The sequence below is a fragment of the Myxocyprinus asiaticus genome, chromosome 3, assembly GCF_019703515.2.
Source record: "Myxocyprinus asiaticus isolate MX2 ecotype Aquarium Trade chromosome 3, UBuf_Myxa_2, whole genome shotgun sequence".
Classification (NCBI taxonomy): Eukaryota; Metazoa; Chordata; class Actinopteri; order Cypriniformes; family Catostomidae; genus Myxocyprinus; species Myxocyprinus asiaticus.
The window spans coordinates 59,590,756-59,615,512 of record NC_059346.1 but is presented as its reverse complement, the minus strand read 5'-3'; the positions used below and the strand labels follow the sequence as shown (position 1 = coordinate 59,615,512).

The window sequence follows — 24,757 nt, the reverse complement described above, 5'->3', positions numbered from 1 at the left end:
ACACTTTCCGACTCACTTTCATAGCGGCTCGTGAACAGTCTGGAACCCCATCACTGTATTTGCCTGTGATCAGTCCACATGCAAGAGGAGACCACGTCAATGCTCCAACACCTGAGACAGTGAACATGTGAGAGTCACAAGACTTGTAGTCTGATTTAGATCTTTCCTAGTTCGCAACAGATCTTAAACCAAACAAATAAAATTAAGCAGTTGAGCACTTTTGCTAGAACAATTTTAAAATGTAAAAATTTAGATTTTTTAGATTTGCTTTTAGAGACATAAAAAAATTATAATGTGGACCTTAAAAATTCAATTTATTTATATGTGTTGTCTCCCATATAAACTGAAGTTCAGTGGATATTAACTTATTAGCACTTTATCATTTATTATATACAGTATATATAATGTAGTACTACATATTCATCATGTCATCACAGATCATAACAAAATTTTAAAGACAGTAATGTTGTTGTCCGTTAACGATAAACAACTGATTTAATACTGAAAATTATCAGTAGATTGAACTAAAAATCTAATTAAAAATAGACTATTTCACCTAGTATTTGTGTGTGCTTATGTATCATTAGCTTAGCAACAAGCTAATGCTAAACTCTTTTGGAATTTGGAACTTTGAGTTGCATCTTTTGCCCTTCACGTGAGGAGTGCTATTTTTGTGGGGCGTGGAGTTTCTGCCCTTCTAGAGTGTTTTAATTCAGTCACTTACGAGGTTACGTTTAGGTTTAAGATGCTGCCTTAAGGCAGGGCTGGCACTAGAATTTTGGGGCCCTAGGCAGATTTTCAGAATGGGCCCCCCTGTACACATACACCTAACCAAACACACCCAATACCAATAACTAAGCAAGCTTAAAATTGTGCATATAAACAAGTCAATTTATTAAAAAGTATCACATGCACAAATTGCTACATCTCTTTAATTAAATTTCAAGAATTTTTAAATGAATGAGGCAGGATTAAATGACCAAGTGAACTCAGAGTTCCCTACTGCCATCATGACCCTTGCTTTTCACTGGCCCACGAGATGCCGAGCCGCTAAAGAAAGCTGCCATCCACGCGCCCCGAACCAGGAAAATGGCCACACTGGCTCTTAAATGTATTAATGTCATATTTATATACTTATGTCTCCATGCCTTTTTTCAGCAATTTTAAAATATATTTTCATAGTTTTGACACATTCCATCGAACTACTGGCATGCATATAGCTGGGCTATACGGCCAGTGCTATTTACACTTAATTACAAATAATTACTTAGCTACACTGAATCCCTGGTAGGGGGCCCCCTGGTGGTCACCGAGCCCTATGCAGCTGCTTATGCCACTTATTAGGTAGGACCGGCACAGCCTTAAGGCCCTTTTTCACCTAAATGTAATATTTTGTGTGAATGTTTGGTGTGAATAAGATTATAAATAGAAACAAATGTATTCCTATGGAGCATTTCACACCGAAAGTGAACATTCACCAGTCATAGTTTTTTTCTTCAGCGGACAATGAATCTGCATGGACCAATAACATATAAGCTTTGGGTCATGTGTGTGGAGCAGTAGTTGTACACATCAGTACTCATAAGGGCGTTAACGCATTGAAAACTCTTTTATCAACAAAGTTGTCTGCATAAACATGCAAACATTCAGTAAACATTAACACTTTTGCCGTGTAAGATATAAAGTTTATCCCAATAAATATTATTTTATTCTTTCATGTATATTCTGCACATATTTGCAATTGCCTACCTCAATTTGCTCCTTCAGTATTAATAACTTTTTTTTTATTTTGTTTTTTTTATTTTTTTATTAAAAACAATCTAGGACTGTCAGAAGATTCAAATGATTGTGCTTTTTGTTTTTAATTAGGGTTTTTCTTAATGTTCCCACTCCATGAAAAATCACTGAAATTAAGTGTCCTGAGATATCTCACCAGTCTCTGTGACAGCACTAGACTGTGTAAACCGCAAACAAAAATGTGGCCACGGGCCACTGTCAATTTCTTTGGTAAGCTAATCAGAATTCTTTGATGCGCTTTCTGCCTTTAAATCGTTTTGCACATTGTAGTAGTTGAAGTGAATAAAATCAGGTTTAATGCTGTTATGCATAGGAATTTCCCCTAGCAGCCAGCAGAGGTTGCTAGGAGGTTGGACTTTTATCTTGAAATATTGGCTGTGTCTCGTTTCGAAGGCTGCGTACTAAGTAGGATGCGTCCTTTGAAGGCTGCAGTATACCGAGCGTCCTCCTTTAAATAAGTATCGTTTAAACGAGACGGCCTTTGTAGGACAAACGTATCGTGGTTGCTATGACAGCACGCAACTCTTTAACAAGTGCGAGCGCTTTGAGTGAGAAGGGAACGAAGTCCCTTTAGAAAGGAATGTATGAGGTAAACTTTAGGAGAGTTATAATGATGTAAAGAGAAAAGAAAATAGATTTTACAGGTGTACTTTTAGTCTAATACTTTATTTTAATTATATATTAATATAATTATACATATTATATACTCTGCACCCATCTACTGAGGTACTTCAACTTGGGAATTAACATTACTTGTGTTTGAACATCATATTTATGGGCAAATTGGCGTCATTTCTTTTTTTTTTTTGACATTTCTGTTGAAGCAAAGAGTTGTGGGTCATGAGTGCCCACGCAGGATACACCTCATGCATCCTCCGAATTCCCATGAAAGAAGGTCGCATACGAAGGCTTCATTCGAAGTGTCCTACTCGCTTTTCTGAAACGAGACATCCTCGATGATGTATGCGGCCGACAAATGCGACCTCCGGAGGACGCAGCTTTCCAAACGAGACAGCCATTGTTTCTTTGTTCTTGTCTGGATTCCCAGTTCTCTCTCTGATTGTTCCCCAGCTGTGTCTTGTTTACCTCATTTGTTCTTTTTTATATATTGCATGTTCTCTCAAACTGTGTCTGAAACCACATACTGTCACAGCATGCACTGTATGTGATGAAGGACGCACTTATCTACCTGCAAAACAGTACTTTAGTTTAGGTATGCATGCCTGCGAGTAGTATAAATAGATTTCGGACATACTTCATCTGAATCTGTTTTTTCTTTCCATGTTTGGTGTGAAAGTGCCTTTGGAAAGTTGCTGCCTTTGTAGGCTGTGCACAGTGACGCAGCTAACTAGATTTTGGAACCGAGTCAATAAATTAGTACAATCCCTTTTAATATTGCCTGAACATTATTTTAAATTGTGAGTAACATTTGTTGACTGACCAATCTTGTGGTAGAGCTCGGGCAGCTGCACCTCTACTTTATCCCTCTGGAAATAGTGATACTCGGCTTGCTCACACACTGGTGGGATCAAGTTAAACTGCCTTGCTACAGAGTATGCCTCCTACACAAACAAACAAACAAATAGACCGCAAATGTAATTAAATTGTCCTTTCAGTGGCAAAGTATCTAGAATGGCCCCTTAGAATATATTAATATAATTGCATTAGATAACAAAATATCAAACCAAGTGGCATCTTCAGGCAAACTTTTCTGAGCCTTTTTTGAAATCACTTTTAACCAACTGGTCTAAAGGTGATTTTAGTGGATGTATGAAATGAGTTCTCCTCAAGTTCTTAGCAGAGTAACTAGAGGTGTAGTTCAGCAAGTTAACTGTGGACATTTTGTACATATGGACATAGTTTTATCATTTTATCATATCAAACTTCTTTTTGCAAAATGTTTTGCTTGAAAATTGTGCCTGTGCTATTTTCCTTTCAAATACATGCCATTTGATTTGATATTTTTAATGCAATGCCATTAAAACATTTTTAAAGTATCACTTAATTGTCCAGATACATTTTGGGGTTACTGTACTATTAGCATTGCAGATAATAGCCCCTTTCACACATGCAACCAGGTAAATTACAGGAAAATTGTTGGGTTGCCTTTACTGGTATACAGGTGCATCTCAATAAATTAGAATGTCATGGAAAAGTTCATTTATTTCAGTAATTCAACTCAAATTGTGAAACTCGTGTATTAAATAAATTCAGTGCACACAGACTGAAGTAGTTTAAGTCTTTGGTTCTTTTAATTGTGATGATTTTGGCTCACATTTAACAAAAACCCACCAATTCACTATCTCAAAAAATTTGAATATGGTGATATGCCAATCAGCTAATCAACTCAAAACACCTGCAAAGGTTTCCTGAGCCTTCAAAATGGTCTCTCAGTTTGATTCACTAGGCTACACAATCATGGGGAAGACTGCTGATCTGACAGTTGTCCAGAAGACAATCATTGACACCCTTCACAAGGAGGGTAGGCCACAAACATTCAATCTGGCTGTTCACAGAGTGCTGTATCCAAGCATGTTAACAGAAAGTTGAGTGGAAGGGAAAAAGTGTGGAAGAAAAAGATGCACAACCGAGAGAACCGCAGCCCTATGAGGATTGTCAAGCAAAATCGATTCAAGAATTTGGGTGAACTTCACAAGGAATGGACTGAGGCTGGGGTCAAGGCATCAAGAGCCACCACACACAGACATGTCAAGGAATTTGGCTACAGTTGTCATATTCCTCTTGTTAAACCACTTCTGAACCACAGACAACGTCAGAGGCGTCTTACCTGGGCTAAGGAGAAGAAGAACTGGACTGTTGCCCAGTGGTCCAAAGTCCTCTTTTCAGATGAGAGCAAGTTTTGTATTTCATTTGGAAACCAAGGTCCTAGAGTCTGGAGGAAGGGTGGAGAAGCTCATAGCCCAAGTTGCTTGAAGTCCAGTGTTAAGTTTCCACAGTCTGTGATGATTTGGGGTGCAATGTCATCTGCTGGTGTTGGTCCATTGTGTTTTTTGAAAACCAAAGTCACTGCACCCGTTTACCAAGACATTTTGGAGCACTTCGTGCTTCCTTCTGCTGACCAGCTTTTTAAAGATGCTGATTTCATTTTCCAGCAGGATTTGGCACCTGCCCACACTGCCAAAAACACCAAAAGTTGGTTAAATGACCATGGTGTTGGTGTGCTTGACTGGCTAGCAAACTCACCAGACCTGAACCCCATAGAGAATCTATGGGGTATTGTCAAGAGGAAAATGAGAAACAAGAGACCAAAAAATGCAGATGAGCTGAAGGCCACTGTCAAAGAAACCTGGGCTTCCATACCACCTCAGCAGTGCCACAAACTGATCACCTCCATGCCACGCCGAACTGAGGCAGTAATTAAAGCAAAAGGAGCCCCTACCAAGCATTGAGTACATATACAGTAAATGAACATACTTTCCAGAAGGCCAACAATTCACTAAAAATGTTTTTTTTATTGGTCTTATGATGTATTCTAATTTTTTGAGACAGTGAATTGGTGGGTTTTTGTTAAATGTGAGCCAAAATCATCACAATTAAAAGAACCAAAGACTTAAACTACTTCAGTCTGTGTGCACTGAATTTATTTAATACACGAGTTTCACAATTTGAGTTGAATTACTGAAATAAATGAACTTTTCCACGACATTCTAATTTATTGAGATGCACCTGTATATACCACATGTGCTGTTCACACATACCATCAATATAGAAATTTATGATGCAAATTCTCATTAAGAGAAATTGCCAGAGAAAAAATTATTTTCAAAAACGTTGTGTTCACACACAATCTCTAAAAATGCAGTAAATTTTCTGGAAAAGGCTGTATGTGTGAAAGGGGCTAATAACAACTAATATTGTATACAGTCATTTAATTAAAATGGCAAATGTATGATGGAAATGTATGATATAAACTTTGATATATGTCCGAGAGAAAGGATAAATAGAGGAAGAGATGGCTAGAACTTACCATGATCTCCATGGCACTCCATCGGGATGTGCCCCAGTACATGGCCATTCCCTGGTTTATAACGAATGTCATCGCACGTACTACCTCTGTTAACCACAAACACACCACAGTGCTGTTGATATGCCATAACTTATGCATTTTTAACTGCCATTAAAGATGGTAAAAAAAAAAGTCAAGACCTTCCATAGGGCTGTTTACATCACTTCGATTGGCAAAGACGATATCCACATAATCTAGCTGTAGTCTAGACAGCGAACCTCTGAGACCTACAGATACATCACCATCACTATCATCATTATTACCACCATTATTGCAGTCACCATGAAGAGCAGTTTACCTTCTATAATGTGTTTTCTGGACAGACCTCTCTCCGTCTCTGCTCTGTAGATTATGAATAGTAATGTCAGAGAGGAACTTTATCATTTGTGTCATTTTGAAAATATGGCATGGTAGAACTGAATATATACTCACTGTCCTCCCCAGTAGATCTTAGTTGTTACTACATAACTGGACCGTCTGAAACACATTTTTGAGGGAGACGGGTTATTATACAGTAAACAATCTTAATCTTGTTTTATAAATGTTCTCCTTAATTAATTAAATGGACTTTTCCTAACCTAGAATACACAAATAAAAATAAATAAAAACATATGTCTGCCCAGACCATACAAGATTGGCTGGACAATCCTTTATCTGACTGAGAAGAGCAGTGCTTAAACCCTTACATTCTACTGCATATTATGGTTAGACAGTTTTTCAAACCCACATTTAAAGGCCCACCTTACACATAGTGTAGAATAATTGCAAAATATTGGTCTTATTTCACAGAACCAATCCAATAAAAAAATAAAATAATAATAAATCAAATAATTCATTAATAATATTGTGTATGTTTACAATCTTATGATGTCTTTAAAAGCCTGTGATTAAGGCTCTGTTTGCTCTATGAGCAAAATGTCTTGGTTCATTCCACTAAATGACATCAGGGCCGTTTCTAGCTAAAAGCGGTTTAAGCAGTCGCTTAGGGCCCCCTCAAAGTAGGATTTCGCTTTGGGGTCACCATATGCTTAGAAAGGCACTGAATGGCAGCATGTAATTGGAAAAAAACATTTTCCATCACAATATTTAGATCTGAAATGCAGGTGGTGCTCTAACGCAGCTGACCCCTAACACATGTGCTCATCCATAAGCATTCAGTCTATTTTGTAATCCCACGCACCTTCCGCTCTGTTTCATCAGACATCTCTGCCTCTGAGTGCACTACAGTAGAAGCTTAATCTAGGTTTTGTTGGAAAGCTGACATCGCCAGTTTAAAAAAAATGTTGCTAATGATTTGTTATGATTTTTCTGCTGGACTGCATATTTTGTTCTGGGCATCTGAGACATTACATTGGATTATTTACCCAAGCAAGCTCACAGACAGGTAGAAAATGGCTAATTTTGAAGAAAACAGCCTAAGGTAAGAGCTAATATAAAGGTTGTGGCTACTTGGGGCTTAGAGAAGCAGTGATCAGAGCAGACATGAGACGTTTATATTTGTTCTTACAGAGATCATATTTCATATACATTGTGGATCTTTTGATAATCATTTGAACTGTGGTGTTATGGCAGCAAAAGAATTTGAACATTCCTGAGAATGAAAGCTTTTATTTAATACATGACGTGTCTATTTTAGTGCCATTTGAAATACTTTTATATTAATTTTCATGCTTCTACATCATTACCACAGGGTGGTGTTCATTTGCAATCCAGAGGCTTTCAGATATTTTTATTTTATGTTACATAAATGCAAAAATGAGGGAGTTCTGTGAAAAGTTCAAATGGTACCACATATGACTATTTATGTATAAGGGGACTTTTGCTTTTTAAGCATTAACTTATTACACATTATTGGCCCCATCAACTGGACCCACAGGCAGGTCTGCAGAGTTTAAGGGGTTACATTGAGAAAGGTCTTGGGCTCAGGACCCCTCATAACAAAAATATTTTTTAAATAACTGATGCTTTTTAATGTGTTTTCAGGCTATTTGTTCTATTGCTATGAAATCATAATTTTTTTTTGTTAACACCCCCTTTGACCAAGAGTCATACAATTAGACAAACTAGATGTTCCTTTTCCTGACATATTTTTGTTTATTTATTGTATATTTTGATTGTGCTATTCATATACTTTTTCTTTGACTTTTAGATTTTTTTTTTGATTTTTTTTTTAAATATTGTACTTATTGTCAGGGGTCTGAACCCACCACATCTGATCACGCCACACCTCAGTATACAGGATGAGCTTATAAAACGTGTTAATTCGAGCACTGGTATAGAGTCTAATTACTTGATATACATATATTCAAATTGATTTCCCACGATATTGATACAAATTGAGATACATTAAGCAGGTCACCTCCAGCCTTTCTTCTTAATGATGTTCCCTAGAGTGATTTCAGCCCTGAAGGAAAGAAGGACACAAAATCAGTTTCCTATAATTGCACAGCAAAAAAAAAAAAAAAAAAAAATTCTTAATCAGCCTTAATCTTTATCATGTTTCTAAGTCAAATATCTAATTATCCTTAAAAAAAGATACATTAATCCGAGATGCAAAATTGCATACAGTGTTAAAGCTGAAATATGTAATTTCTGCGCTACTAGCACCACAGAACAGAATTGCAAAAATAAGCATCTTAATCCGCCCCTGTTTGCTGTTGGTCAATTAAAGAAATAGTCCTGCCCCCAACTCATGCCATTGGTTGAGTCAGTGTTATTGTGTTTGTATAAATGGGTCGTTCAAAACAAACAGTGTTTACAGTTTTTGAAAAAAATTAACCTACAAATGGCTTACTTATAGCTGTCTCTGCATTTTAAGATGGGATAGGAGAAAGTATTTTAACAGAGCAAGTTACATATTTAAGCTTTAAGCCTTATTTAGTTTAAATATAAGAAATGACAAATATAAGTGTATTTTGTCTTTTTTTCCTCAGTGGCAGATTTTTTTCTACTTGTTTTAACCATAAACCACTCACTTTATTTGTAATTTTACTTATTGAGATAAAAACTAAAGTGATTGCTACACCACTTAAGAGACACAACCCTGGTGGAAAGTCATCAAAGACCTCAGATGGAACCTTGAAGCAGTCAGACTGCCTCACGCACAAATGAGCGGTGCATCTGAGACCCCACAAACTTCCTGATGTAACAAAATGGGAAGCGGGCGGGGATCCGCAAAGACGACAAGGTATTGGTCACGTGCCCCTGATTTGTTCCCATCAGAGTAACCGACATCAAGTTAAGTAGAATGGCTTCGTCGTACAAAATGGGGCTTTAGAGTGCTCACTATGTGGCTGATTGATGAGGCGCTGCTGTTGCTGAATGGCTATTAGAATATGATCACCCAGGGGGATTTGGGCATAGGAAAACTGGTCTTGTTGGGTCCATATTTCCCTGGATAACAGGCCACGAGAGCAGAGATGAAAGATCAGTGTGGCCCTGGTGACTGCCACAGAGAGGGGAGAGACAGAACCGCCTTATGGAGCTAGATCTACAACTTTCCCACCAGCTCTTGAATGGCTTTTTCCCCAGCAGGATTCTTGTTGGGATTATTTGCACGCCCCATCTCTAATGTGTTCCTGTGCTGGTGCAGAAAGCCATCGTTGACAAGAGCCTTAAATACAGGAGTGAGGTCAGTGTGGATGACTGCTAGTAGGCCATCCAGAGCTGTATCAATGCATCCTGCAAGGTTTTATAGCACTCATCTGTACGTAGCAGGGTCAAGGGGAACAATGTTACAGCCTTTTGCAGGATAAGTATGACCTGATGGGCAAACTTTAGCATCAGGTGGGAAGGAGTTGGACTGCTCAACCTTTGCACTTGGCGCATGGCAAAGTGCAGCACAGGAATGGCAACCATTCATCACACGCTCCACAGCTTTGTCTAAATCCAGGCCATCAGCAGCAATGATAGCCACATTCAGGTAGCTCTTAACGTCTTTCACATTTGTCAGTTTCTTCGAAGGTCTCGTAACCTGACTGGGATGGACATGAGTGCGACAAAGACTGGGTCATTTAGAATGTATAGCCACCCAGGCAGGGCAGCTGGTAAAGTGGAGACATACAGATCCATCCAACACCTCTGATACAGAGTTAAAGTGTACAACGGAGTCTGCAGTATGTGGAATGAAGCAGCACACCTGGCAGCCATCGTCATGGCATGGTGGAGCATTGGAACTGGCAAAGTCAGAGGAAGGAATGGCAGATCCTGAAACGTGTCTGACAGAGACCTGGTACCTGCTAGCTACAGACAGGAAAGTTATAATGTGGGGACTTGCCAAGAACTCACCGCAGCACAGTTTCTCATATGCTGGCACACAGAGCTTGCTATCTGAAAAACACAAGAATTTTTGTCAGACTAGATGATGTACTGACTACAGTGTTAATGGCAGTGGCAATAGAAAGGGGTTTTACCTAACATGGTAGCCTCATAGTCTGTGAACCCTGCAGGTTCGCACTAAAGAAGCTTGTCACCATGTGACACATACAGAGTTGCACCAATGCCCGACTACCTGACTGCACCATGTGTGTTGAACACTTTGGTATCAACCTTGAATGCTCCAATGAAGGATTGCTTCTGACCAACAGTGTCTGGAGCTGGGCAAGAGGCCAGGGTATTGATACGATGGGGACTGGCTGTGATAGTGCCAGCACACCAGATCCAGCCAAGAATAAAATTTGACTTGGGGTTTATTACTTTTTTGACGCAGATAGGCGAAGGTCACACTTAAAAAGAGCCTAGAAAACCTTCTACCAGAGTAATAGCTCATGTGGTGTATTACCCCCACAGAAGAGCTCCACAGTTGGAACTCTTTGGTTCTACACTGCAATAGCACCCACTAGAGGTTAAATAAAAAAAAAAAAAACATCACTGACTCCTCATGGTGACCATAGAAAACATCAAAGTATGCGGATTGACGTGTCTGAATCCTGTAGGCTACGGAATCCTGGTGAGTTGCATCAGTGGTTTTGTCACACGGAGTGGACTATCCTGCACATCATCCTCCACATCTGACCCTTTCCAATACACCCACTATTTGACTTGCCTTTATGATGTAGAGCTGATCGCTATCCGGGAGATAGTCACACTCACTCACAAAGTGGCATACGTCTGAGCGGCCAGCCTGCTTGCACAGGGAACAGACCTTGACGCTTGGTCTTCTACGGGCAGCATTAAAACTGCTCTTAAAACCCAGACAGGGCCGTCTGGGCTCCATACTTATAGCTGTACAACAGATTTGCATTGAACCGAGCACCAGTGACCTGAAAGTCGATGTGCAGCCTTATGGCTTGCCATATGAATGCAGTTGAATTTGTAACTTATTTATTCCTTGAAAAAATTGGACAATAGTTTGCAATTTGTACAAGCATGAGCTCCAGGGAGTTAACTTTCTGTATAGCACCGAGACATCTAGCCTCAGGCAAAGTGTCGTTATCATCACAAAATCCTCTCGTGGGCTGGGCTCTTTTTCTTTAGCCACGTTACACCTTTGGCAATATAGCAGCTGAATTTCTCATCTAAAGATCTCAAGTACTCAAAACTATTTATACTCTCCGTCTTAGAGAGACACCATTGCTTCAGCGTGCAGTTAGTAGCTGCCATTTCTGTACATGTCAGATGCTACGCGCTGTCACACCGACAGTTGATCTTACGTTAGCTTTTGCAGGGAAGTCCATGCTTCTATGAGGTTTGGTATTGCAAGAAACAGTTGCAAAGATGGGCTTGAGTGTCAACTGTCCGCTACCACCATGCTAGTTCAGGTAATAATAAGGAGCCGAAACACAAGAATGCAGTTGAAGGCAAGCTTTACTCAAAAACAGGGCGAGAGGGGAGCCTGGGTAGCTCAGCAAGTAAAGATGCTGACTACCACCCCTGGAGTCGCAAGTTCGAATCCAGGGCGTGCTGAGTGACTCCAGCCAGGTCTCCTAAGCAACCAAATTGGCCCGGTTGCTAGGGAGGGTAGAGTCACATGGGGTAAACTCCTCGTGGTCGCTAAAATGTGGTTCACTCTTGGTGGGGCGTGTGGTGAGTTGTGGGTGGGGGGGACGACATTCTCATCGCTGAGAGAATTATATTGGACAACTTTGAATACACCACACCCCTGAGAAAGAGATGATATCGCCAATATTGTATATATGTATACTTTATATATACTGTATATACACTCACCGGCCACTTTATTAGGCACACCTGTACATCTACTTATTCATGCAATTATCTAATTAGCCAATCATGTGGCAGCAGTGCAATGTATAAAATAATGCAGATATGGGTCAGGAGCTTCAGTTAATGTTCACATCAACCATCAGAATGGTGAAAAAATGTGATCATTTGTGTACCTCAGCAGAAATCCAGATTTGTCAGACCAGGTGATGTTTTACAATCTTCTACTATCCAGTTTTGGTGAGCTTGTGCCCACTGCAGCCTCAATTTCCTGTTCTAAGCTGACAGTAGTGGTACCCGGAGGGGTCTTGTGCTGCTGTAGCCTATCCACCTCAATGTTCGATGTTGTGTGTTCAGAAATGCTTTTCTGCATAGCACTGTTGTAATGCATGTTTATTTGGGTTACTGTCACCTTCCTGTCGGCTTAGACCATTCTGACCATTCTCCTGTGACCTCATCAATAAGCTGTTTTCGCCCACAGAACTGCCGCTCGCTGAAAGTTTTTTGTTTTTTTCGCACCATTCTCTTTACACTCTAGAGACAGTTGTGCATGAAAATCCCAGGAGATTAGCAGTTACAGAAATACTCAAACCAGCCCATCTGGCACCAACAATCATGCCACGGTCTACATCACTGAGATCAAATTTGTTTCCCTATTCTGATGGTTAATGTGAACATTAACTGAAGCTCCTGACCCATATATATTAATATACTGTGTGTATATATATATATATATATATATATATATATACACACACTACCCGGTCAAAAGTTTTGAAACACTTGACTGAAATGTTTCTCATGATCTTAAAAATCTTTTGATCTGAAGGCGTATGCTTAAATGTTTGGAATTAGTTTTGCAGACAAAAATATAATTGTGCCACCATATTAATTTTCACTATAAAACAAAAATTTAATAACAAAATAAAAACGTTTTAGGAGATGGGAACTCCTTCAATACTGTTTAAAAAGCATCCCAGGGTGATTCCTCAAGAAGTTGTTTGAGAAAATGTCAAGAGTACATGTCTGCAAATTCTAGGCAAAGGGTGACTACTTTGAAGATGCTAAAATATAACACAGTTTTGATTTATTTTGGATTTTGTTTAGTCACAACATAATTCCCATAGTTCCATTTATGTTATTCCATAGTTTTGATGACTTTACTATTATTCTAAAATGTGGAGAAAAAAAACAAAACAAAAAAAAAAAAATTATAATAAAGAACGAGTAAGTGTTTCAAAACTTTTGACCGGTATATATATATATATATATATATATATATATATATATATATATATATATATATATATAAACATGCCTCCTTTCCATTTGAATAAGGCTGAAAGCTTCATTCACAAAACTCTGCGCTATTTGCCTGGATAATAATTATATAAATGATTAAAAAAATTAAAATTAAAAAAATTATAATTAAAAATAAACTATAATAAATAATAATTATAACTATTTTTAAAATGATGAATAATTATAAAAATAATAATTCCTCAAATAATAATCAACTAATGGACAATAGCCAGACGGGCTGGTCTGAATATTTCTATAACTGCTGATCTCCTGGGATTTTCACACACAACAGTCTCTAGAGTTTACTCAGAATGGTGCCAAAAACATCCAGTGAGCGGCAGTTCTGTGGAAAGAAATGCCTCGTTGATGAGAGAGGTCAACGGAGAATGGCCAGACTGGTTTGAGCTGACAGAAAGGATACAGTAACTCAGAAAACCACTCTGTACAACTGAAGTGAGCAGAATATCATCTCAGAATGCACAACACATTGAGCCTTGAGGCAGTTTGGCTACAACAGCAGAAGACCACATCGGGCACTTTATTAGAACCATAGTGTTCCTGATAAAGAGCTTAGTGAGTGTACAGGTGCATCTCAATAAATTAGAATGTCGTGGAAAAGTTCATTTATTTCAGTAATTCAACTCAAATTGTGAAACTCATGTATTAAATAAATTCAGTGCACACAGACTGAAGTAGTTTAAGTCTTTGGTTCTTTTAATTGTGATGATTTTGGCTCACATTTAACAAAAACCCACCAATTCACTATCTCAAAAAATTAGAATACATCATAAGACCAATAAAAAATAAAAAAAACATTTTTAGTGAATTGTTGGCCTTCTGGAAAGTATGTTCATTTACTATATATGTACTCAATACTTGGTAGGGGCTCCTTTTGCTTTAATTACTGCCTCAATTCGGCATGGCATGGAGGTGATCAGTTTGTGGCACTGCCGAGGTGGTATGGAAGCCCAGGTTTCTTTGACAGTGGCCTTCAGCTCAACTGCATTTTTTGGTCTCTTGTTTCTCATTTTCCTCTTGACAATACCCCATAGATTCTCTATGGGGTTCAGGTCTGGTGAGTTTGCTGGCCAGTCAAGCACACCAACACCATGGTCATTTAACCAACTTTTGGTGCTTTTGGCAGTGTGGGCAGGTGCCAAATCCTGCTGGAAAATGAAATCAGCATCTTTAAAAAGCTGGTCAGCAGAAGGAAGCATGAAATGCTCCAAAATTTCTTGGTAAACGGGTGCAGTGACTCAAAAAACACAATGGACCAACACCAGCAGATGACATTGCACCCCAAATCATCACAGACTGTGGAAATTTAACACTGGACTTCAAGCAACTTGGGCTATGAGCTTCTTCACCCTTCCTCCAGACTCTAGGACCTTGGTTTCCAAATGAAATACAAAACTTGCTCTCATCTGAAAAGAGGACTTTGGACCACTGGGCAACAGTCCAGTTCTTCTTCTCCTTAGCCCAGGTAAGACGCCTCTGACGTTGTCTGTGGTTCAGGAGTGGCTTAACAAGAGGAATACGACAACTGTAGCCAAATTCCTTGACATGTCTGTGTCTTGATGCCTTGACCCCAGCCTCAGTCCATTCCTTGTGAAGTTCACCCAAATTCTTGAATCGATTTTGCTTGACAATCATAAGGCTGCGGTTCTCTCGGTTGGTTGTGCATCTTTTTCTTCCACACTTTTTCCTTCCACTCAACTTTCTGTTAACATGCTTGGATACAGCACTCTGTGAACAGTCAGCTTCTTTGGCAATGAATGTTTGTGGCTTACCCTCCTTGTGAAGGGTGTCAATGATTGTCTTCTGGACAACTGTCAGATCAGCAGTTTTCCCCATGATTGTGTAGCCTAGTGAACCAAACTGAGAGACCATTTTGAAGGCTCAGGAAACCTTTGCAGTTGTTTTGAGTTGATTAGCTGATTGGCATGTCACCATATTCTAATTTTTTGAGATAGTGAATTGGTGGGTTTTTGTTAAATGTGAGCCAAAATCATCACAATTAAAAGAACCAAAGACTTAAACTACTTCAGTCTGTGTGCATTGAATTTATTTATTACACGAGTTTCACAATTTGAGTTGAATTACTGAAATAAATGAACTTTTTCACGACATTCTAATTTATTGAGATGCACCTGTATATCCAGATGGGTGTGGCCTGATCTATAATTCAATATATGCTTTGAAAACACATGTAATGTTAGCTCATTCATAAAATTTGCTGATTTGAAAACATAAATGTCTAAATCCCTGATGCTGTTATGTAGGTCACCAGAGCCGGATGGCAGTCAGATGCCCACTGTGTGCAGGACATTGCAAGCGTGAAATGGAAAGACATGCTTCCTGAAGTGTAGAGACCCTGCATTTTAAAGTGTGCTGGTTACTAAGTAGCGATTAATTTTACAGAAGTTATTATTTCAGAGCTGGTGAAATGGGAAAAAGATGGAAATTGATTATTTGATCAATGCTCCAATGGTCCATGTTTTTAATTAAACTATATGTGTGTATGTATGTATGTATGTGTGTGTCTGTACGTATGTGTATAATTAGTTTTTATTTTTTATTATTATCTATGCCTTGCTGCTGTTTTTGTATTGTTTTTGTATTGTTGTACACTGAAAGCTCCTGTCACCAAGACAAATTCCTTGTATGTGTAAGCATACTTGGCAATAAAGCTGATTCTGATTCTGATTCTGATATCGTATATAGTGGTTCTTAACTGGTTTTAAGGACCCAGATTTATATTGGCCATCAATTGGTAGATATTTGTAGAGATATGTCCCTTCCATCCAGACCCAAATCTATGCCTGTGATGCAGTAAGGGTCCACACAGCAGAATAAAAGGGCATGAGAAATAGAGTAAAGTACTTTGAAGGCAATCATACCTGCCTGAAGCATATACTTCTGCTGTGTCAAACAGATTCACTCCATTCTCATAAGCTATCGTCATCAAGCTCTCTGCCATCTACAGACAAACATACACACACACAAACACATGCATAACAGTGATTAGTCCCTTTAAAGTTTTATGTACTATATGTAAATAACTCTGTAGAAAGAGGCTTGAGTTAAACTTGTGATGTAATAATGTAAAACTTATCATAAATATTGTAAATCACCTCATCAGATATCTGAGAGCCAAATGTCACCCAGGTGCCTGTAAACAAAGAGGAGGAAAAGTCCCTAGTAATTTCACATGTATCGAGCCACATTTATTACTGTACCTCATTAATTGTCTTTGTTGTCTCCATTTTTATATCTCATAAGGAATTTTTGACTTTAAGCAATAACATTTTCCCCTGGGAGTACAAGACAGAGATTAAAAAAATGATGTAATTGGTTACTCACCAAGACCCAAGCAAGAAACGCGTAGACCCGACTTCCCAAGGTTTCTGAGAAAGAGAGAGAGTGTGTGTTAAGGATTTGAAGACCTAAAATTGTGTGGCTTGTTGAGGAGAGTTGTGCAATTACTTTTCTGTGATCAAACTTAAAATTTGCACCTATGTAATAATTGGTCCTAAATGTAATAACTGGCCTTTAGTGTAATCCAATGCACCAAAAGGGTGTTTGATATATTGTAGGTAAGATAGTTTGGGTTTGCGTATACTGTATTAGTATATACCTAGATATCATTTGTGTGTACTCATATTTGATAGATAACGATAGTTAGTATAATGATGTTAGTATAGTTGATATAATGGATAAATGGTACAGTTGGTACAGTTTATTTACTTTACATACAGTTGGGGTTAGCTAACCCTAACCCAAAAGTCAACAAAATGTTTATTAATGTATTGGAATAAATATATGGGGCTATATATTTTTAAACTAATGATAAATTGTTCTTATTTACTAAGTGCACAAATCATTGATCACTACACTGGTCATCTCACTAGTCACTCATTTATAAATGGCCTGTAGGAGCTGTAAACATTAGAACTAATTATAAAATGATAAATGTAAGAATTATGACAATTAGAGCCTTCATTACATTTAGAACCAAAAATATTATATTCCATTTATTAAAAACTTTATTATATTAAGGGCTGTTATTACAATTAGGACCACAGGTTATTAAATGTAGGTCCTTTTTTACATTCAGTACCAAAAGTTTTTACATTTAGGGCCTTTAATATATTTAGGACTAATTTTTATTACATTTAGGTTTGAGGGTTACGGTTTTATGAGTTCTGGATGACCATCAGCAAGCGGTCTCTTTTTTTCTTCAATATACTCATTAGGAGTGCAATGTTAACACATTACAAACACTGAAGAGTTTTGAAGATGCCTGCAAAGATGCCTACAATCCATTAGAAAAATCTTTGAGCTGTAAGGGAACGGCCTTTTGTTCTGCCATAGCAAACAGCAGACAATTAGTATTCTTACTTGTTGATAATTTATATTTGTGGGCTTGGTGGAATTTCTGCCATATTGACTTCACCACCTTGTTATGGAGATTCCACTCTCCTGGATCTTTTGTTGAAACAGAAAGTCTGCTGGTCCGTTCTTGATATACACACTGTACGTATGGATGCAAACCAAGGATAGGCCAAAGGATAGGGGGCATTCAAGGCATTGTCCCCTGTCCCCTGGTGTGGTGAAAAGAAAAAGGGGTCCCATGGGATAATTAACCTGTCCAGCTGAGGTTGAGGGGCAATCCTGGGAAGGTAACCTTGGAAAATTTAGTTACCTAGAAGTGTTGCTGGTCTTACAAAACAAATGTAAATAAAGGAGAATGTGGCAACTAGCGAAACTAGTGAAGACAGCACATAAGAAATGTTAGTTGAATGCTTTACCATCACCCACGCAGTGTGAATATGTTAATTATTTTAGATATAAGTGTTGAACTGAGCGGCAACACATCATGTGCGTTTGAAATGTCACTTCCATCAGCTGTTAAACAGCGAATGCTTTAGTAAAAAACGTTTAGTAAAACATTTTGTGTTAAATTTGGGATGATACTACACTTTTAAAATTCATACACTACAAGGATGAGTGTATTGTTTCTTCTGTAAGTGTATAGTGTATAGTGCATCACTTGGGACAGAGCAAATGAGTTTCCAAAGTGAGCAACTCTAGCTGCGGCATTGTATGACTTACACAGACGTTCATCAGTTGCTCTACACTGAAGACTAGAGCATAGTTCTTCAGGTCATACCGCTTCTTGAGATGGAACCCCCATCATAGCGATTGCAGGCTCTACTGCCGGCATACGGTCCAGCCCATGATCAGCAGCTCCTGACATAGCCACAAAAGTCTGGCAGTCAGAGGGCACATGCTGAGAATTGCATCCATGTCCTCTGCATCATTTTGAGCAGCACTCAAAACAGTTGACCTGTCTCTTGCAAAAGCCTCCACCAAAGCTTTAACTGTTCCATTGTTGAATGAATGCTTGTCATCTGGTTAGAGAGTCTTTCCTCCCTGTTGGCATTGCTCAACTTGCAAGGTTCAGTGTCAGTGACTACAGTTCCCTTGCACTTTTAAGTGGCGTAATTTAGGTTTCGGGGTATTTCTGAAGGCAGCAAGACTGCTAGGTTTCAGCAGACATTACCAAACAGCTAGGGCAGGGATCAGTAAAAGCTTCCAGTAAGTGCTCAAGGCAAAGGCAGTGAATGCACCTGTTATAGCATAGTGCTTCCATTGTTTTTAAAATAATATAAATTTATGACTAAGTTCAGGCATAAAACTCTGAATGGTGCAAGCTCGCTTACATGTGATATGTCAAGCCAATCGGCTCACATATCGTAAGCAGGTAGGTCCTTTGACGTGTAAATGGGTAGCCAGTCAAATTGCGTACTCTCTTTTTGCCTAACATTTAAATTTGTTCAGTGTGACGAGGAGGAGGGCATGGCTGGGCCGTGAGGATGCACAGCCGGTGCTGAATCAGATGATCAGCGGGAGAGCGAGATAAAGGGAGGCCGGAGACGCCAGTTCTGGAGAGAGTGAGACACATGCGGCCTTGCTGCATGTGTGTGTGTTTGTCTATGTTTGTTTTATGTTGAGTTCTACAATTAAAACTTTACGTTGACTGTTCTACCGGTTCCCGCCTCCTCCTTGCCCATCCTTTATCTGTTACAGTGGTTCCGAAACCCAGGAAGGAGGAAGGATGCGCTGTCATGGAGACCTCGCCACTGCCATCTGCCGGGGAGCAGCTGCGGCCGTCTGCCCGGGGACGGAGGGATCACTGCTGGCTGCCTAGAGCCGGAGGAACCGCTGTCGTCCACCGAGAAGGAGAGGATGGCTCACTGCCGACCACCAGGGGAGGAGCGAGCTATTGTCTGCCAGAGGAGAGGAATGGTTCAGGGCCTGGTGACAGCGAGTCCAGGGACTGGCGAGCAAGTTTTTCTCTCTCTCTCCTCTCTCTCTGTGTCTCCCGCTTACCCATTCCCTCTCCCCACACCTCCCCTCGTCTCTCCCCAGGGTGGACCACCGGCTGATGGAACGGCCGAAAGGGCAGCGTCTCCCTTCCAGAGATTGGGGGGGGGGGGGGGGGGTTTGGTCAGTCCAGTGGCAGCCCGGCCTGAATCGGGCAGGAGAGGAGTGTGACAAGGAGGAGGGCATGGCTGGGTCGTGAGGGTGCGGGGTGAATCAGCTGATCAGCGGGAGAGCGAGATAAAGGGGGGCCAGAGATGCCAGTTCGAGAGAGACGCATGTGGCCGCGCAGCATGTGTGTGTGTTTGTTTATGTTTGTTGAGTTTTATATTAAACTTTACATTGACTGTTCAGCCGGTTCCCGCCTCCTCCTTGCCCATCCTTTAACTGTTACATTCAGTTTGCAAGTAAGACAGTTTCACTGCAGCGCGCTGCAAGAGTGTTCTCTGAAACCCTCCACCTCCCCAGTTCTACAAGTCTAGAACTGCTACATGGGGATTGTATTTGTCAATTGATGCAGCATGTCTTGTGTTTTTCTAATTGTGTAGCAGCACCACGTCCACATGCTTAACTCAGTATGTCTGTGTTTGTTCTAGCAGTAGCTGTTGCTGCTGCAGAACAAGACTTCATTGTCACTGACTTCCTTTTCACTGATTTGTTGAAAAAGAAAATAAAAAGACTTTTTAAGACTTCCCTTACTTTTTAAATGTACTTATTTACTTATTTTTCGGGCCTTAAATAAAATTCAGGAGATTCAGGGCTTATTTTGTGCCCTTTTCAAGGAAAGTGCTGTATATTGGCTATTTTACAACAGCTTTGAATATGGCTCATCAGCTTATCAGCTTTTAATCCAATGATTTTTCCATACACTAAAGGAAGTGACAGCATCTTCACTGCTCACCTTAACATCAGACTGAATAACTGAAAAAGTGTTGAACTCAGGCTAGAGTATCACCCTCACCGTCGCTAATTAGGGTGTACTCACACTAGGCGATCTGTACCGTGCCCAAGCACGTTTGACCCCCAAAGTCCAGTTCGTCTGACTTTACGGTACGCTGAACCATGCCTTGGCCAGCTTGAAGAGGTGGGCTCAGGCACGGTTCAGTTGGCTCAGGCACAGTACACATCTAGTGTGATTGCTAACCGTGACCATGCACAGAACTCGAAACATGACGTCAATGATGCAACTGGGCAAAGGGATCACTTTGATCTATTGCAGAGGTGCAGTGTTTACTGGAAATTTGGGCAGACGAGAGTATACAGGAACAACTGGATACAACACACAAGAACACACAAGAACTCCAAGATATTTGGTAAAATTTGTGACTATATTTGTGCTCGTGGATACCAAAGAACCATTGAGCAATGACATGACAAACTGAAAAAACTGCGGGTTCAGTATCTGAAGGTACGGAATGCACTCCGTAAATCTGGCAGCTCATCGGACAAAAAGGATAAATTCCAGTGGTACGATGCTGTTGACATTTAGGCATGTGAGAGGGCTGTGTGTCACCACGCCCCAGACGACTCCAAATAAGCCACAAAGTAACGTTATAATGATGGACTCCACTGTGCTGTGCAAGAGCGCTTTTCTTCAAAACAAAAATTTGCATTGTAACGACGTAAGCATGCTCAGGCCCGGAACATTAAGTGCAATGTGAGTGCAGGCCAATGGAGGAGTGGGGAAAGGGGACAATCGTGCTTGGGCACGGTACAAGGCAGTGTGAGTACGCCCGTAGTGACACATGCTGTGTACAATAACAGCAAGTGAAGATCAGCTTTGTGCAATCACTGCCTGCATACAGCAGCAGCAGCTTTTCATACAAGCTGCTGCTCACTTATAAGTCCAATAGAAACTAAGAGATAGAAAGAGACAGATTGTCAGCACGTTTAGATCCAGGTGGCTGCGTCATGCTTTTTTTTTCTCCGCATCTACTTTTGTTTGCCTGGCCAGTCTATTTATAGCCATGTTGCAACTGTGCATTTGTTTGTGTCCAGTGCATGTGTGTGTGTGGAATGGACTATTCAATATATTGATATAGACATATTACCAGCCAAGACCATGAGAAATTGCTAAATTAGCAGCATTAATAATTTAGATTATCTAAAAATTCAGAGCAAAAGGCACATCTATTCATCACAGAGGGCAATGAGACAGAAAGAGAGATTTGTGCTGACACAAATATTTTCTACTTTTGCAGTCATCCTTCATTTTTATCTTTCTGTTCTTCTCCATCATTTCCTTTTTACCACATTCCTGCATTAGAGCTCTGAATCGCACACATGCATGCATCGATGTGCATGTAGTATGTTGAGATGCCATGAAGAAGCATGGATATTCACAGTATAAGCTGCATGTTTGCATGAAATTCAATAGTTAAATAGTATGAATAGTTTCAGATGCTTATTCTAATGCAGTTTTCACCAACTACTGTATATACTAATACACTATTGTATATAAGGGTTAAACTGTTATTTGATCGTAGCACAGAAGGGACCAGAAGCCCTATGTAGGTGCAGAATATCATACAGACTTGGGGATGGGCTCTTTTGTCCCAAAACACCATAGCAACCACTTAGCAACATCCTAGCAACCACCAATAACAATCTACTGTACCAAGTGCATACAGTATCAACACCTTAGCTTAGCAACCACTAAGAACAACCTATTAACCGCATAGCAACACGCTACAAAAAAGCTCTGAACACATACACAAACACATACACAAACACATACTGTAAACCTGCCCTAGCTACACCAACAACATCCAAGAAAACATCGATATGTACATAGACATACCTAGGTATATGGAATTCACCGTTAATGCATTTAATTCATAGTAAATTCAATACATTTAATAAATATATATATATTTTTTTTTACACTACTGCATGTTACACTTTTCAGTCCTCCTGCTGTGCCCAGGTAAACTTCACTGAAGATCAAATTTTTACAACAAACTCTCTCCTTTGGCTGACGTTTTGCACGTTTTGCACTTTGCACATTGTATTTTCTGCCACTGGCATGTAAGTTGCAGCTTTACCGGTCATATACAGAGGTTGCACTACAAATTTCTGACGGACTGAGTTGTAAAATTTCATATTAGTTTTAATATAATTGATACAAAGTGCATTTGATAATGTCTTGATATAGTAAAAAAAACAAAAAACTTGTTATTTAAAATGACAATACGTAGCAAGCGCGAGTCTTACTAAACAGGTGTTCTACTTAATCATTCGCAAATTTGAGGAACGTACTTTTAAAAGTTTACAAAATAATGATAGGCCTAAATGTAGAGAGCACATGAACATAAAGACAAAGCAAAATCCTGGATCTTTTAAGCAATTTTGAAATCCCAGCCGGATGTTTTATTTTGAGTCCGAAAAAGAGGACGTATGGTCACCTTAGATAAAGAGCTTTTAGAAGTCGAGCTCTCTGTATCTCTTTCTTTGTGTCTCATTAACACACAAGCATATTCCTGGGAGACAAAGAGGTTTAATAAGGGTGAGATCTTTGCTCATTGTGTTTTTTCTACCTAAAGCTTCGCTGTAAATCATTCTGTCTACTTACACACACACACACTAATCCCAGTTACAACAACATTGCCTCTTCACCAAGCACAAACATATAGGCATGCACACACAGCTGTAGTTTCAAATTGAAGGATTGTATATGTTCCTGTGCTTTTGACCAATGTTATTGCTAAAAATGAGTATGTAAATACTGTGTGTATACTGTGTGTATCATCATTGATCCTCCACCAGATTTCACAGTGGGTGCGAGACACTGTGGCTTGAAGGCCTCTCCAGGTCTCCGTCTAACCATTAGATGACCGGGTGGAGGATCTGGGAGTGCTTCAGCAAGACTGGAATCGGGCAGATTCGTCTTTGTGAGGGACGCATGAATTATGCCACATACAAGGTTATCCTGGAAGAAAACTTGATTCCTTCTGCTCTGACAATGTTCCCTAACTCTGAGGATTGTTTTTTCCAGCAGGACAATGCTCCATGCCACACAGCCAGGTCAATCAAGGTGTGGATGGAGGACCACCGGATCAAGACCCTGTCATGGCCAGCCCAATCTCCAGACCTGAACCCCATTATAAACCTCTGGAATGTGATCAAGTGGAAGATGGATGGCCACAAGCCATCAAACAAATCCGAGCTGCTTTAATTTTTGTGCCAGGAGTGGCATAAAGTCACCCAACAGCAATGTGAAAGACTGGTAGAGAGCATGCCAAGACACATGAAAGCTGTGATTGAAAATCAGGGTTATTTCACCAAATATTCATTTCTGAACTCTTCCTAAGTTAAAACATTAGTATTGTGTTGTTTAAAAATGAATATGAACTTTATTTTTTTTTTTTTGTTATAAAGTTTTGTTTTCTTTGCATTATTTGAGGTCTGAAAGCACGGCATCTTTTTTGTTACTTTGACCAGTTGTCATTTTCTGCAAATAAATCAAACAAAAATTGTCATTTTACACACACCTATAAATAGTAAATTAAGAGAAACGGATAAAAAAAAAATCTCCAGAGCTGTTATTATTTATTTTAGGTGCTGTGAGTGTTCCTTTTTTTTTTTTTTTTTTTTTTTTTTTTTTTTTTTTAGGTTTTCATCATTTTGAATCACCTTTTTGTCTTCACAGTCCATTTGATCCTGCTGTGTGACAAATGCCTTTTTAAAAGGACATATATTCAATACAAATGTATATACAAAATGTCAAAAACGGCATGCACAATAATTATAAAATATTTGGTTTAGCATGTCACGCCACAGGATGTGTGAATTACCCAAACCACACTTAGCTTTTGGGAGGCATCATGTCATTAATAATAGTGACCCACACAACAACATGCACACAAACTTTTTAGATGACAATTGTATTTTTGTAATAAGTTCTGCATTGCTGCAATGTAGTTTACTGTAAGTATATGCAAGAGGTCATACATCAACACAGAGGCATACAGATTCATAATAATCAGAAATGCAGAGCACACTACACCATCCTGCACACTCCGTTTAGAATACTGCAGTGCACCACAACAGGGTGGAGAAAGAGACAGAGAGAGAGAGAGCAAC

At 39.5% G+C, this 24,757-nt stretch overlaps 1 protein-coding gene across 1 annotated transcript in view; it reads right to left on the bottom strand.

Moving 5' to 3' along the window:
* Positions 1-24,757, bottom strand: part of LOC127426215 (voltage-gated potassium channel subunit beta-3-like) — a 57,611-nt gene that overhangs the window by 5,920 nt on the left and 26,934 nt on the right. Inside the window, exons 2-11 of the mRNA XM_051672882.1 lie at positions 16,652-16,695; positions 16,423-16,460; positions 16,189-16,268; positions 8,184-8,228; positions 6,257-6,301; positions 6,123-6,166; positions 5,965-6,051; positions 5,786-5,871; positions 3,239-3,359; positions 17-111 (exon numbers count right to left, since the gene is read on the bottom strand). Of these exons, the coding sequence (XP_051528842.1) occupies positions 17-111; positions 3,239-3,359; positions 5,786-5,871; positions 5,965-6,051; positions 6,123-6,166; positions 6,257-6,301; positions 8,184-8,228; positions 16,189-16,268; positions 16,423-16,460; positions 16,652-16,695 (685 nt within the window). The remainder of the gene's footprint in view (positions 1-16; positions 112-3,238; positions 3,360-5,785; positions 5,872-5,964; positions 6,052-6,122; positions 6,167-6,256; positions 6,302-8,183; positions 8,229-16,188; positions 16,269-16,422; positions 16,461-16,651; positions 16,696-24,757) is intronic.